This window comes from Harpia harpyja, chromosome 9, assembly GCF_026419915.1.
Source record: "Harpia harpyja isolate bHarHar1 chromosome 9, bHarHar1 primary haplotype, whole genome shotgun sequence".
Taxonomy (NCBI): domain Eukaryota; kingdom Metazoa; phylum Chordata; class Aves; order Accipitriformes; family Accipitridae; genus Harpia; species Harpia harpyja.
In genome coordinates, this window is record NC_068948.1 from 25,452,628 (window position 1) to 25,467,055 (window position 14,428).

Consider the following 14,428-nt stretch of genomic DNA (forward strand, 5'->3'; position numbering starts at 1 on the left):
TAAACATTGTTCTTGAATGAGAAGTAATTCACACAGACCAAGGCAGCTACTTTGAAAGGACAGCATTAGACTTGCAGCTTGGCTGTCAGGCACACCAAGTCAGCATTTATGAAAAGCAAGATGTAACCAGGCTCTTGATTTTTTTGTTTCTTGAGACTCAGCCAGATTTGCATAGCTCAGCTATGCTCAAATGTTATTGATTTATACAGTATGCAAAAGCCCTGTCAGCTCCAACACTCATTTCTACATTAAACTCATCTGGAAACACTCTAAGGGAACTAAGCAGACATCACTTTGGGTTTTCCATAGCATCCTTCCTCAACTATGACAATATTCCCAAGAACTAAAGTATCATAAAGTCCAAGTTCTAGTCCCAGAAAGATGCACAATTCTGCAGGTTTCCCAATAACAAAAAGATAACAAGGAAGAACAATTACCTCTTACTCCATTCCTTAAGAAATACCGCATTCTGCACAGCTGTACATACTAAAAGAAGTAATCCAATACAACAGTCTCAATTTATTTGAAATAATTCGGTCTGAAAACTTTTTAATTTAAAATTTACAGCACACATGGGGAGGAAACATGTTCTGTTACAACTAAAAATTATCAGAAGAGTGCTGCAGGGTTGTTTTCTTTAATTTAACACTGTCATGGCTTTATTCAAAACACAGTTGCACAAAATCAGTTACTCCAAAGTTTAAGGAAAGAGTTTGATAAGGAACCGAAACACACTATATACATACTGCCATACAAAGAGCATTAAAATAGGACAAAACCTCTACAAAATATAAAACCCACCCTTACATATTTGCATGAAAAGACCACCCACCAAGCAAAAAAGTTTCAAAAGTTATCTGGAGGCTCTGTATTACTTATTTTAAAAAATCCTATGCCATTTAATTGCATGCCAAGCTGACAAATATGAAACTATACTTAGATGGTAACACTGAGGAAAAGACAAAGTTACTTAGGAAGTTAAGTTTTGTGTGAGGCTCAGATTTTTAGATGTAGTGGCTGATGCATGACCCTGCAAGGTGGTCTGCCTGTCTTAGGGAAGGTCTGCCAACCCCTTCTGAGTTTATTCTGTTTTGTCCAATTAGCTCATCCAATGTCAAAATTGGACTCACTTACTGATACAAGACCAGTACTCAAATAATTTTAATCCATCAAAATAGAAATTTTTTTCTGTTTAAAACTAATTTTATATGCATCAGTAAAAGACAGTTAAGGAAAACCCTGACAATGAGGTACTTTAAAGTACACATTTATAAATAACAGGTATCAATCATTCACCGAGGCTAAAAAAAAATAAGCAAAAAGATGGGAAAACACACTTTTCTATCTCAAAGCTGAACACAAAGCAACTGCCTTGAACACAGAGCCTCCATGACAAGATAGGATGTGCACTTACCTAAGGTTTCTATTCATTCAGTATTCATACATAAACACAGGAACTTAAGATTGTGGTTGCAAATGTAGTTTTACCACTACTTTCTAGTGTCTTTACAGATATTCATTAAAAAATGCAAAACCCATTTAGTCAGTTCATTTCCAAGTATATTGCCATCTGCCTGACTCATTTCATTTAGATGCCTTTAATGGCTGGCTATGCTTTACAGCTACATGAGAAACTATGATTTAAGGCTCTATTCGGGGGAAAAAAAACACACACACAAGAAACTGGGCTTTGCAGAACTTCAACCCTGCAGTATCTAAACTTGATTTAAGAGTTGGAAGTCACATTTAAAGTCTGCTAGTGTGTGAAATACCTATTAAATATTCACAGGTAACCGATCTATGGGTGACTGACTCTTACTTAGGTCCAGGAAATCTCCCTCTTCCCCACCCTTGGTGTCTCCCCCAGGTTAATGGCAGCTATTGTCAGCCAAGACAGATATAAAAATAAGTCTCTTGAATAAAGCTGTGTGTGATATTTGGTTCAGTACCTATGTGAAACAATGCAAATTAGTTTTATATCAAGACTACTGTTTTAAATCCAAATCAGGACTGAAAGAGGAATGCTGTATGTCTGAACTTGTTTTGCAGTAGCTCAAATAGAAAACATGAATCCATTAGGGCAGAATTATTAAGACCTGTTGGTCACAATCAGGCTGCTAGAAAAAAGTTTGTCTGCATGTCTCCTGTACTTGCCACCAACTGTATGCAATGTTTCTGCAGCCATTCGATATAAAAAACCCTAAACTATTAACTAGTATTATACATGAACTTCAATGTTTTGCCTACAACCAGATTTACAAAGTTTAAAAGGTGACCTGCGAAGAAAGACAAACTTATGTTCATCTTGCCCCCTCCAATGATTCTATAAAAGTGGTGAGGGTTGTTTGAAAAAAAAACATGCTTGAAGGAGTTACCCGTTAACTTCTGCATTAGAAATGCATATATTTTATAGCCAAACACCATGATTGTTGCAGAATTCCCAAAATGACAATGCGAGAGCTAAGTGAGTGAAAGTTTAACAAAGATTTCTAGCTAAATGGTTTAAAACTACAGGTTATTTGCTTTTGTTAATACCTGCAATGACTGTGTGTTTTGGAGAAAATTTACGATTACAACCCTTTCAGTTTGCCAAGATACATTCTTGAAAGTATCTAGTGAATACTCCACCAAACACCGAACATTTGATGGAGCAGGAAAAAAAAGATCTTCTGAAACCCACTGAGGCTTTACAATGTAACACACAAAATGGATAGAAGACTTGGGAAAAAAAAAAAGCATTACAGGAGTCACCTTTTAAAAAACTGAAATAAAGGTGTAATCTAGTTGTCGATTTCAAATAGAATCCCTGGTAAACTCAGACTATAGTCAACTTCTCATTTAAAAGCGACTGGAATTTGCCATATAGCATTTTTGAGTTCAGCTTCTTAAGTATAAAAACTTTAAAATCTTGATGGAAATTCACAATATTAAACCCATGGGAAATGGGTGTTTTAACTCTGGGCTAATGATGACCAACACAGCAAGCTTGTATAAAATTAAAGAGCTCCAAATAAAAGTCTAGGGGGAAAAACTTGACAATGGCTTCAGTGATTATAGGGCTGAAAATTGGTTTCTACATATAGGTTCACTAACAGGCTATTATATCTTATTTGGAATGATAAAAAGGGCAAGAATAGTAAAACCACACTTCTATAAAAAGTTAACATATCTTCTGTAGGGACATCTATGGTACATGGAGACATACAGATCTGCATAATCACTATTGCGTATTCTGTAACTTAAGAGTCTGGTCCTACTTGTGTCTATAACAAATTAATCATCCTCTTCCTCGCCTTCATCTTCAGGGTCTCGTTTCCTCTTCTCCCCTCGAATGCCCTCTGCTAAGGAAAAGAGGTATGCATACATCTCATTATGTTCTACTCAGACATCATTAATGTAACGTTATACTTTCAGAAAAGGTAATTGAAATAGATTACTGTTTGTTTGTAGTTAATGCATTCACCACTGTAACATCTCTGTGTTGCTTATGGCTCTCAAAAAAAGATTGGTTTACATTACTCTGAATAATTCATACAGGCCATATTAAACCAAGTTCAAGCTAAGCATGTGATATTCCATACAGGAATTATTGATATGAAGTAGATTTATAAAAAAGTGGTTTTGTTAACATATTATTTGAGAACTAAAATGGAAATGACATTTTTATATCTCTCTAACTTTAGTTTTTAGAACTTGCATACACCCCACCCAAAACCCAGCAGTTTCTGCAGATACCAAGTGAAACATGCGCTGTTCTCTCTCCAGTGACAAACTGATATAAGCATCTTGCATAAACATCTTTGAGCTTATTCTTAGAAATATGCTTAATTCAGTCAGTGGACTATGCGCTCTTGTGGTGAAATCATGAAATGCAATTTTGTCAAATCTAATAGATTTATTTTCCAGCAGTCATTTCCTGGCTAATTAGCCATCCTGACCATGCTTTGTTGTCTTAATAGATTCAAAGGCTGCATTTGTAAAGAGTGAAGAATTAGCATTACTACTTCAGAATTTCGGTTTTTTCAAGTGCAAGATACATCTCCAAAACCTGCTCCATTTAGCCAAGCGTACAGATGAGATGGGGACTAGTCTGGTGAGAAGTTCTAGAATTTGTCTACAGTTTACACAGACATAGAACCAGGCTTCAGGGTTAATTAATAAAACTTTGCTGCTAGGGATAGTTTAAAGATTAGGACAGAGTTCCTCACCATTAGAAAAGTGAAGTTCTGGGAGAGCCTCATAGCAAGAAGAGTACAGAGGGAAAGGCAGCTAATTTTAAGATGAAGCTTGGTAATTTTTTTAAAGGGACTTTAGCAGCCATTGACTGGTAGTAACAAGGGACTTCTATCTTACTACTTGGAACACAGAGATGCATACAACTAAACCATCCATCCACCAACCCACAAATCTGAGTATGCCAGTATCTGCAGAAGAATCAAGAAGAAGCCTTCTGCCTATAGAGCAATTTCTGTTCCAGTGGTCCAGGACAGAGTAGGAGCATCAAACCTAAGGCTGGTCCCTACCCTCTGGGCTTGGAAACCTCAAACAAGGGGCAAAAAAGAATGAGGGCTATGATTGTCCTGTTTAACTTCTTGTAGGTACTTCTTAAAATATCAAAAGATAACATAAAAAGTTATCTTATGAAAAAACACTCAAGTAACCCACTTCTTGCAAAAAGAACTTTTATGTTCTGCAAAACACCAAAGGAACCTCTTGCATCAGCCTGCAAGAATGCCACTTTTTGCACATCAGTTATACACTCTCGATACACCATACCTTCTTAAAGCAGGATGAACCACACACACTGGCATGTTTTGGTTTGGGGTTTTTTTGCAAGCTTTTGACTATTATGCATCTGACATCAAAACAGTAATTTATGAAATTAAGAAGTTACAACTACTGATAAAAAGACTAGATAGAAAAAGTATGATTAGGCTCACTAGCTAAGCCGTTAGACAGGCTACTGGGTTGAGTTTGCCTCCTAGGAGTTGCCTCTGAAGTAGAAAGGTTTACTGGAGAAGCTGCTTTCAGCTTGATAAAGGGAAAAGATACAGCTGCTACTGCTGCTTCTAGGGCTTTGCCCGTGGAGCCTCTGGTGCATTAAACAAGCTATTTTAAATGTATGTAAATAACATTTTTAAGGTATACAGCAGAGGCCCTCTCCTCTCCATCTCGGAAAATTAAAATTTCTAACTGCGTAGGAGATGCAGTATCTTTCATTTTAGGAAACTGCTTTTACGAGACTTTGAAAACTGTCATTTCTTCCTTATTTTCACTTTACAAGTGAGCAGACAAAAAATATCAAATGCTGCACAGCTACTTTACTACCTGCTTGAGCTCTTGCTTAAACCAATCCTAAAATACTTCACATACCTTCAGAAACAGACCAGGCAAACAGTGATTTATGCCATTGAAGTGGCCAAGTTAGAGAATTATGAAGAATCAATTGTTTTAGTCACAACTTTACTAACTTGGGAACTTACCTTCCTCCTCCTCATCACCTCCTTCTTCAACATAGTCATCATCATCATCTTCATCCTTTACAAAAATTTGAAATATTTTTAAAATTGCTGTTTATTTAAGTTTTGCTTGCATGCTGATCCTGAGCAGAAATTCAGAAAATCCCACTTAGTCTGTTCAGAGGTCACATTCCACATTTACTTTTTGTTACTGGACATCTGTACAAGGACAGGCAGCCAAACTGACTGCAGTACATTTAATCACCCAAGCCAGTGTATTATCTGGCCCGGTATTCTTGCTTCTTTGTTTTTCCCACTTATCACCACCTTACACCAGCTCAAGAGTAAGTTATTGCAAAATTAACTAAGAGGCCACGACAACAAATAGAGATGGCGAACAGCTTTAGCTTTCCTTTTAACTCACTGTTATTAAAAGACAAGGAAGAGGAAAAAGCAGAACAGCGAATATCTTTACAAAATTATTGTTTCTATGTCAAATGAACTAAGTTGCTGGGGTTTTTTTTCAAGCTGATAGCTGAAAAATGTAAACCAATTAACAATCAGCAGCCCCAGAAAATTAAAACAATGGTGCAATATCTCTGCCCTACTGGCACCGTGTCAAGCCTTGAAGACAAGCCGAAGTCTTTTTATATCCATCTGCTCTATCAGATTTTATACACAGGGTAATTTAACAAGTAAAAATGTGAAAACATTAGTGTCCATCTGACATCTGCCCTTAGAACATGGGAATTAAAAAACTCTGGATTAATTCATTGCAACTGGAATGGTACACAACTTCCTTTTTGAAACTGCAGGGAAAAGCTACCAGACTAGAACTCTTTCAGAACTTTACATAATTAATTCACCCTGACTACAACCTCCTCCTTACCTAAATGAATGCAAAATACAAACTCAGTAGCTGGTTTTGTTGCATCATCACCAGAAGGGCCACGATTCTGAACTCCCCTAACATTTTCATGGCTGTGTGCGATAATTCCTAGTCACCTAACATGCATATACTATGCATATACTAACGATCACACATGATTAATTCCTGATATTCTTCCTAGTCACATATTGTTTATTTTCCAAAGAACTACCTCTAAGGTCTTGGCTTCAAAACAGATTTAGTTATTTACTTTTAGCTTCACAAATTGTGTTACAGCCATTACCTCTTCGGAGCATTAAGGCAGAAATGAAGTTACGTTCGTAAGCAAATCATATGAGCGCTAGTTACGAGAACAAAATGAAGAACACCAAAGAGTTTAGTGCAAGATTTTCTGCACATCCACATGAAATGCAGCTGATAACATGTTAACTCTTATCAAAAGTAACAGTAATGGAAGCGACATCCACAGTTTTGGGTTTTTTTGATCTGAAACGCATGAGCTGCTTGCACAGATTTGCACACAAAATCCATGCCAGACACATTCTCCCTCTGAAACCCCTGTACCTGTCAAAGGAGAGTACTAAAGCAGGACTCCTAGGTTTTACTTCTATCCAATAATCACTTAGGCATGGCCAGTTTATATCTACAAGAATCTGTTCATAAACTTGTAAAACGTGTATATTTTCTTACCCTAGCTTCTTAATACTCCTGCATTTGCTTTTTAGCACAGTACTACTCGAAAGATCCTGTGGGCTGTTTTCCACAGCCCTTCACACCACCACTAAGAACATTTTCAAGTGAGTGCATGGTAAAGAAACCAGCATTTATTGCAGCAAAAACATAGACCTTTCCTTTGTTTCATTTTACGTGAAGTACTGGTAACTTGTTGCTACTTCATTCTCTTCTTTCACAAGACCAGGGTATTTCCTTCGGCTTTCCAAAAGAAATCATTCTACATAATATGTATTTCTATTTGGACAATTTAATTGGTAGTAGCACATAGTTTCAAAATGTTGGGGAGAACGGCTTCTTTAGCTTACAGAGAATAAAGAGGGTCTTCCATCCCGCAACATTAAGGGGTGGGATAAGAGTGAACCAAGTCTTGGAAGTCAGTCAGGACCATCTCATAGCCAACAGCCACCACTCATGTTCAAGTCAACACTTCGTATTCCAGTGACAACAGCGCTCTCCGCAAAACATCTCACTGCATCTACCTTGCATTTATATACTCTGGGTCTATATATTTAAATTAACACAGAAGTCTGTAGGCAGTTTTTTCTTCATTTCTTGGATTTGGTAAGATTTACAAACTTTACCTGAATCTCTTCTTTCATCAGGTATGAAAGACCAACTTCTTCCTCCTCTTCACCTTCCCCCAAATCTGAACCTCCATCATCTTCATCATCTTCCTCTTCATATTCTCCTGGAGGACCAGCTTCATCCTCATCTTCATCATCATCATCTTCATCTCCTTCTGCAATGAAGGATACACTTACACATATGCACTAAAAGTTAAGTTTCATTTAACTCTTTATGCAAGTTTGTATACACCAGGTCAAGCTAGTTGTAACATTTTTTCTCCAGAAGGGTTTGGGTTGTTTTTTTTTAATTTAACTGCAGGCAACATGTGGGAAACAAGCACGATTTTAAGGAAGTTAATCTTCATAATTTTTTTCCCTGAAGAAAGGCTACCAACATTTTTACATCACAAGCTTCAGGCAAAATTCTTGATGCCTGAAGCAGCTACGTATGCAAACTCCTGCAAGGGAGCTGAAAATTTAGTCAGTGGAAGGGGAACAGAGGCTTCTCTATAGAATCCAACGCCTGAAATATTTAAAGGCAAAACCACCTTAACATATTACATGTATCTGTTATTTAATCACTTACTAATCACTTAAGAATCACTTAAGAATCACTTCAGTAACTGAAACACCTACAGTTCCAAACAGATGATCTCTCATTTCATTTCTATGTCTGGAGCATATAATCACTTTCACAGTTTCAGTTAAGCAAATTACAAGAAATGACAAGGTGATTTAACACTTAAAATTTATTTTCAAGTCAATAACCTATTAATCTACTTTCAGATATTGGGTTTATTTTCACATTCCAAGTATCAACTATTTGGTTGAGTTCTTTTAAACACAGGCTTCCCAACTTTGATGCATCTGAGTACTCGTCAGCAGCCCCTTGACAGCCATGACCCAGCACAGAGCAGTGGCAGCTCCCAGCTCATGATTTAAGGCACAAAGAAAACACTGAGAAACCACTATCAAACAGACGCAGCCCAAGGCTCACTAGTTATCTGTGCAGATACTGAGAATGCAGACATGCATAAGACGCTGCATCACAACAGCCCATCTTATTTGCTAACAGCACTCAAAACACAATTTGGATGGTTTTCATCTTAACAGCTTTGACTGTGTCAGTCACCTGTTAAGCCAAGTACATTTAAAGAGCACTCATCCCCCTATTCCTGCAATCCCCATCAACACAATTTGTAGCCACACACTGACAGACCTATACCTACAGGTTTCATTTGCAATCAGGTAACAACAAAGGAAACAGATGTAGGAATAGCCTCATTAATGACTACAGCTGAGGTCAGATGAAAAGGAACTACATACATTTTTTTTGAACAAAAATTGTATTATACTTGAGCATGGGACCTGAAGCCATTACAAAACCCAGTAAAATTACAATTTTTCACACAAAATAATGTGTTTGTCCCCTCGCTTTGTATCACTCAGTAGTGCCAAAGTGCTTTACTACTGGCAACAACTTATTTTGAGATTATTTATATCTTTGTAGCAGTATCTTTAGTCAAATTTCCTTAAACTCAGAAGGTTTCTGCAAGAACACTCAAAACTTTTGACAGGAGTTTTCCTTCTGTGTCACAGTGTGTTAATATCAAACAAGTTCTAGAAGTCTGCTTCAAAAATAAGAGCACAGAATCGCACTAGTGCATTCAGGAAGCCACTATACCCCATGCTACACTGACATCTTTATTACAGCATAGTATTTCTATCCACAGTTTATTTCAGGAAGTTACCCTCATCATCATCATCTTCTGAGTCTGGTGCCTCATTATCTTCTTGATCAAATCCATCTAGGTATGTGATTTGCTGAAGCAGCTCAAAAATGCTGTCTCTGTAATCCTCAAGGTTTGTAATCTCACAGTTGAACAGGTCAAGGCTCTTCAAGTTTTTGAGATTTTGCTGAAAATAAACAAAAAGGGTTTTTTTCCCCCCTTACTTCTTGACGTGGTACTTCAAGTTACAGTGCAGTCATAGCCCAAATACAGTTAACCATATAGCCAGCCACAGAATTTATTTTGTCCCCATCCCTTCTTTTCTATTCAGTATTTTGCTCCCCATTAAATACAAACTTCAGTTCAAAAAGTTGTTTGCAGTAGTTAGAACGCCTTATGAAAGTGCTTTTGTAGATCAACTCCACAGCATGTTTGCAGCACGCCCAACGCATCCCTGAAGCACTAGACCACTAGGCACAGACTGCATAACATGTATTTGGGTTTGTTTTTTGTTTGCATAGCCTATTTTTGTTCAGGCAATCATGGGCAAAAACTTAACAACTCCAGCAGCCTTTCAGTAAATAGTTTGACTAATTTAATTACAGGCATCTTGTGAGGAGCAAGCAAGAGGCACTTGGTAGTATTTATAACTACACTACAGAATTTGCCTTCTGAACAATAGGAACTAGACAACCGATAGTGATTTTTCTCACCTTTCGGACTTGACACACATGCAGGACAAGCCACCTGCATGGTTTGGCAAGCATCTAAGATCTAAATAAAAGTGCTCTATAGTGCTTTCCTATAGAGCACTGTAACTGCTTTACTTGGCCTGCTGACTGCTGGGTTAAAGCGCCATTAAAGTAGATGACGAATCTTTATGAGCAGTTTTAAAAATATGCAGTCTATATCAAAGTCCTCAAAAAAAAAAAATAGCTGGCTAGAAAAACGGATGAACAGATCAGGCAGTGACAGGCGCTGGCAGCCCCCTCCTACATTTCAAGGCCCTACTACTGGTGCTTTCCAGGTTTGCTCCTAACTGACCATCTCATACACACATCCTAATCATGTCACAGTTTAATGAAAGCTTAAGGCAGTTGCTTATTAGACAAACTATACCTCAACAAATGAACACGAGGATTAGCAAGAATTAACTTGGCTACTTTTCTCTCAAAGACAAAACAGAAGCTCAAAAATCTCTTATTCAGTACATCCCATTACTAACACAGAAGGAATTTTACAGCTGTACATTTACAAGTACTGTCTCTAATAACCACGAGATTGAGTTAATCAAGTCAGGATCAACTGGAAGTCTGACAAACCTAAAACACCACAGTATCCATTTCACCTGAGCTGGCAAGAAAAAAAAAATACAGAGAGAACACATGACAAGTAAGAAAATAAATTTCATTTCGCATGCCTTTCAGCTGAAAAGGAATATAAGCAGCTAGAACATATCACACTGTATCTTTGTACTTGCTGATTTCTTACATTGTACTAGTTTAAAGCCCCCATTTGCCATTTCTATACTGTGCTTGAAAAAACTGCTCACACACAGGCCTTACAGCTGTGTGTACCATTCCATTGCAAAAAATTCATTTATTCTTGATAAAAAATAGTATTTATTAGATTTAAATTTTCTATTAGCCCCTCTCACTTCATACTTACAAGAGCTTCCACAGTGCCAAGATCTTTGATTTTGTTGCCACTTAGATTTAGATATGTGAGATTCGGACATCTTTCTGCAAGGACCTCCAGGCCTCCTGAAATGATGTTGTCACTTAACTCCAACTATTACACAGAAAAAAATGAAGTAATTAAATGGTTGGCTTCTTACCATTAAATTCAGACTGCATCATTTTCAATCATTCTCACTTTAACTTAATAATCGCAAAGCTGAACCCTTTTGAAGAGCTGCACAAGTTAACAAGCTTTGGCTGTCAGAAAGTTCCTTTAAGTTTACTTTGAGAATTATAAAGCATTCCTTAAATTCTCATGGGTGTGGACACAGAAATTCTAAGTTCACAGAATACGTGATGCTGGAATTCACGGCAAGTCTTTATTCTGCCAGCAACGTGCAATGGTCCTTCACTGGCTGGGCAATCCAGTGGCCTCATCTCAACCATCAGCGCTCAGAAAGACAAGGCCAACCTTCACAATGCTAACAGACAAGCATTTACCGTCCTACGAGTCAGTGACCAAGCCCAATTTGGCCATAATTAGCTGGAGTTACCTAAAACAATTTCAGATCTTCAACGCAGATTGGACGTGGCATCGTTTTGCAGTCCTGCCATCTCATAAAACACTGTCAGCACCACGCAAGTTCAACCACAAGCACTGGAAGGCACAACCACGGGTTGTCACCCATGACTTTTGCTTCTCAAAGCACCGGCAGGCAAGAGATACGTACCTTTCGGAGCTTACTCAATGTGGGAAGTTTGGCCAGCGATGTCAGCTCTACATTGGCCATGCTAAGAAACTCAAGTTCTTTAAATGAATCATTCAGCCCTTCAATTTCACCGTTGCTGGATCGGCAGTTATCGAGCACCAACTCTGTCACCTTCAAATAGGACAGCAAGTCACTCATCAGTTTAATGAGCATCAAAAAAAAAAAAAATCACACACTTCATCTAAACCACAACTTGGGATACTGTTGGTTTGGTGTTTGGTTTAAATGTATAGTAGACTTGTGGTCTGAAATCACTGACACCCGCCTATTCTTAAAAAAACCGAAGCGTGCAACCATTTCCGTTGCTCTGAGAACGCTTCAAATTCTGCAAAAACTGCCATCTAACCCCAAACTTTATTGATAAGACACTTTCATAGCTTCCAATAGTGCCACCGCAGCCAGGGGTATAAGCTGCCCTTGTATAGAAGTGAACTGCTAACTTTTTTCTAAAGTCTAATAATTTAATTGCACATATTCAAAGCTATAAAAGCATTCAATTTCTTCCTGAACCCTAAACCTTCTGGCTCCAGATTATTTTATCAGCAACTCCTGCAGGTTAATTAAACCCAATTAAATAATTTCCTCATGCCAAAGCCACTAGAACAACTAGATAATCGATACAGGTCGCGTACTTTGAGAAGCGGTAACAAGGAGCAGCCAATTAATTTTAAATTATTTTATCTACACTGGAACATACCACTCATTAGAAAGGACATTAATAAGGTGACTCTTCCTTTCCCCTGTAAACTCTTAAATAACAAGATTTTAAGCCCGCTGCAGAAACCTCCGAGTGGCACACTTTGCCAGCTTCAAGTCTCACTATTGTTTTATTTTTTCTTATTATTTTTTCTATCAAAAAACCATTACTCCAAACAAGCACAAAGTTTTAAAGAACACTGCCAGGGGAGAAGGGGGGGCCCTTCACGGCTTTGCCCAAGAAAGACGCACGCTAAAAGCGCATGGAGGCCTTTCCAGGTACCTGCCACTGATAAAAACTTCTTGAAAGACGAGTAGTTTGGTTAAATCAACAGTTTTAGGCACTTTTTTTTTCCTCCCAGATGTGCCGTGAGTCGGGTCGGCTTGGCGGCAATATCAACGTATCTGGACTTTACTCCTGGGGCGAGCCAGAGGCATCGGGCACTGCTTTGCAAAATCAGCTGCCTGAGCCATGCGTGGGGCAGCGGGGTCCGGGGCGGGGGGGGATTGTCCCACGCGACGTGTCCCCCAGGCTTTGGCACGGGGGGGGGGGGGGGGGGGTGAGGTGACATTTTGGAAGGGGCAGCGCGCAGCCTCCCAGCACACGTGAGCTCCCTAATTTTCAGCTTTTTTTTTTTCCTGCATCTTTCCGAAGAAACGGGAAGTTGGCGGTGGGAGGTGCAGGCGGCGGACACCCGCGAGTGCGTGTAGGGGGGGGACACGGACACGGGGACACCCCACCCCCCCCCCTTAACCCCCTCCCCGCCCGGGCTCTCCCCGCCGCCGCTCCCCATCGTGCGCCCGGCGGGGCGGCGGCAGGAAGGAGCGGGACCGAACCGGCCGCGCCACGCAGCGTACACGGGGGGCCGGAAAGCAAAATGAATTTTTTAAAAAAAATTTTTTTAAAAATAAAAAAGAGGCAGATGGAAGGGCCGAGATCGGACTCGGCCCCACCGTAACCTGTTTACTACGGCCGCGCTCCCAAGTTGGAGGCGGCCGGCGGCTAACCGGGAAGGGATTAACAGCGGGCGCAAGTTGGGGGCCCGCCCGCGCCCCCTCAGCCAACTTCGGGGGGGGAGGGGGGGGGATGGGGGGCGTCGAGGGGCGACCCCGCGGCGCCAAGTTGGCGGCGAGGTGAGGAGGGAGGGAGGGAGGGAGGGAGGGGGCGCAGGTCCCCACCGCCCGCCGCCCACCGCCCCGGGGCCGGCGCCCGGAAGCGCCGCCCGCGCCCCGCGGGGCTCCTGCGCCACGGCTGACCCAGATTCAGCGGCGCCGGCGGGGCCGGACAGGGCCCGCTCGGCCTGAGGCGGCCAGCGGTCGCCCGTGCGGGGGCGTGGAGGAGCGCGGCCCGCCGCCCCGCCGCCCCTCACCTTCTCAGGGGCCCGGTTCCTCAACTCCAGGTTGATGCGCTTCTTCATCTCCATCGCCCCCCCCCTCCCGCGGCTCCGCAGTGGCGAGGGAGGGTGACCGGGCGCGGCGGGGGACCGACCGCGGGGTCGTTATCTACGGCGGCCGACCGCCGCCGGGAGGGAACCAGGAGTGGGTAGGGGAACGCCGCGGGCAGCCGCCGCCGCCACCCCACTCCGCGCGCAGCTCCGACCCCGTCAATGGCCGCTCGCACACTGAGCCTCCATGACATGGCGCATGGCGCCCCCTCCCGCTGCCACGCCCCCGCCCCGGGGCGGGGCTTCCCCCGCACCACCGCCCTTCTCATTGGTCCTGCCACGCCGCGGGGGGCGCCAAGCGATTGGCTGATCGCGCTGCCCGTCCGGCGGCGCGACCTTTTAAAGGCGGGGAAGAGAGGGGCGGGGTTTGTCTTTGTGTGTGCGTGTATGTGCGCGCGCGCGCGGCGGGCGGGAACGAGCGAGTGGCGCGCGCCCTTCGCAGGCCGTGGCGGGGAGGTC

The 14,428-nt window shown here is 41.4% G+C and overlaps 1 protein-coding gene across 1 annotated transcript; it reads right to left on the reverse strand.

Annotated features, from left to right (window-relative positions):
* Positions 1–499: 499 nt before the first annotated feature.
* ANP32E (acidic nuclear phosphoprotein 32 family member E) lies at positions 500–14,200 on the reverse strand. The gene is given in 8 exon segments (XM_052796588.1): positions 500–3,341; positions 5,484–5,538; positions 7,665–7,822; positions 9,401–9,566; positions 11,048–11,170; positions 11,790–11,939; positions 13,895–13,950; positions 13,953–14,200. Coding segments are annotated over 8 exon segments (987 nt in total). The 5' UTR covers positions 14,164–14,200; the 3' UTR covers positions 500–3,273.
* Between the last annotated feature and the right edge of the window lie 228 nt (positions 14,201–14,428).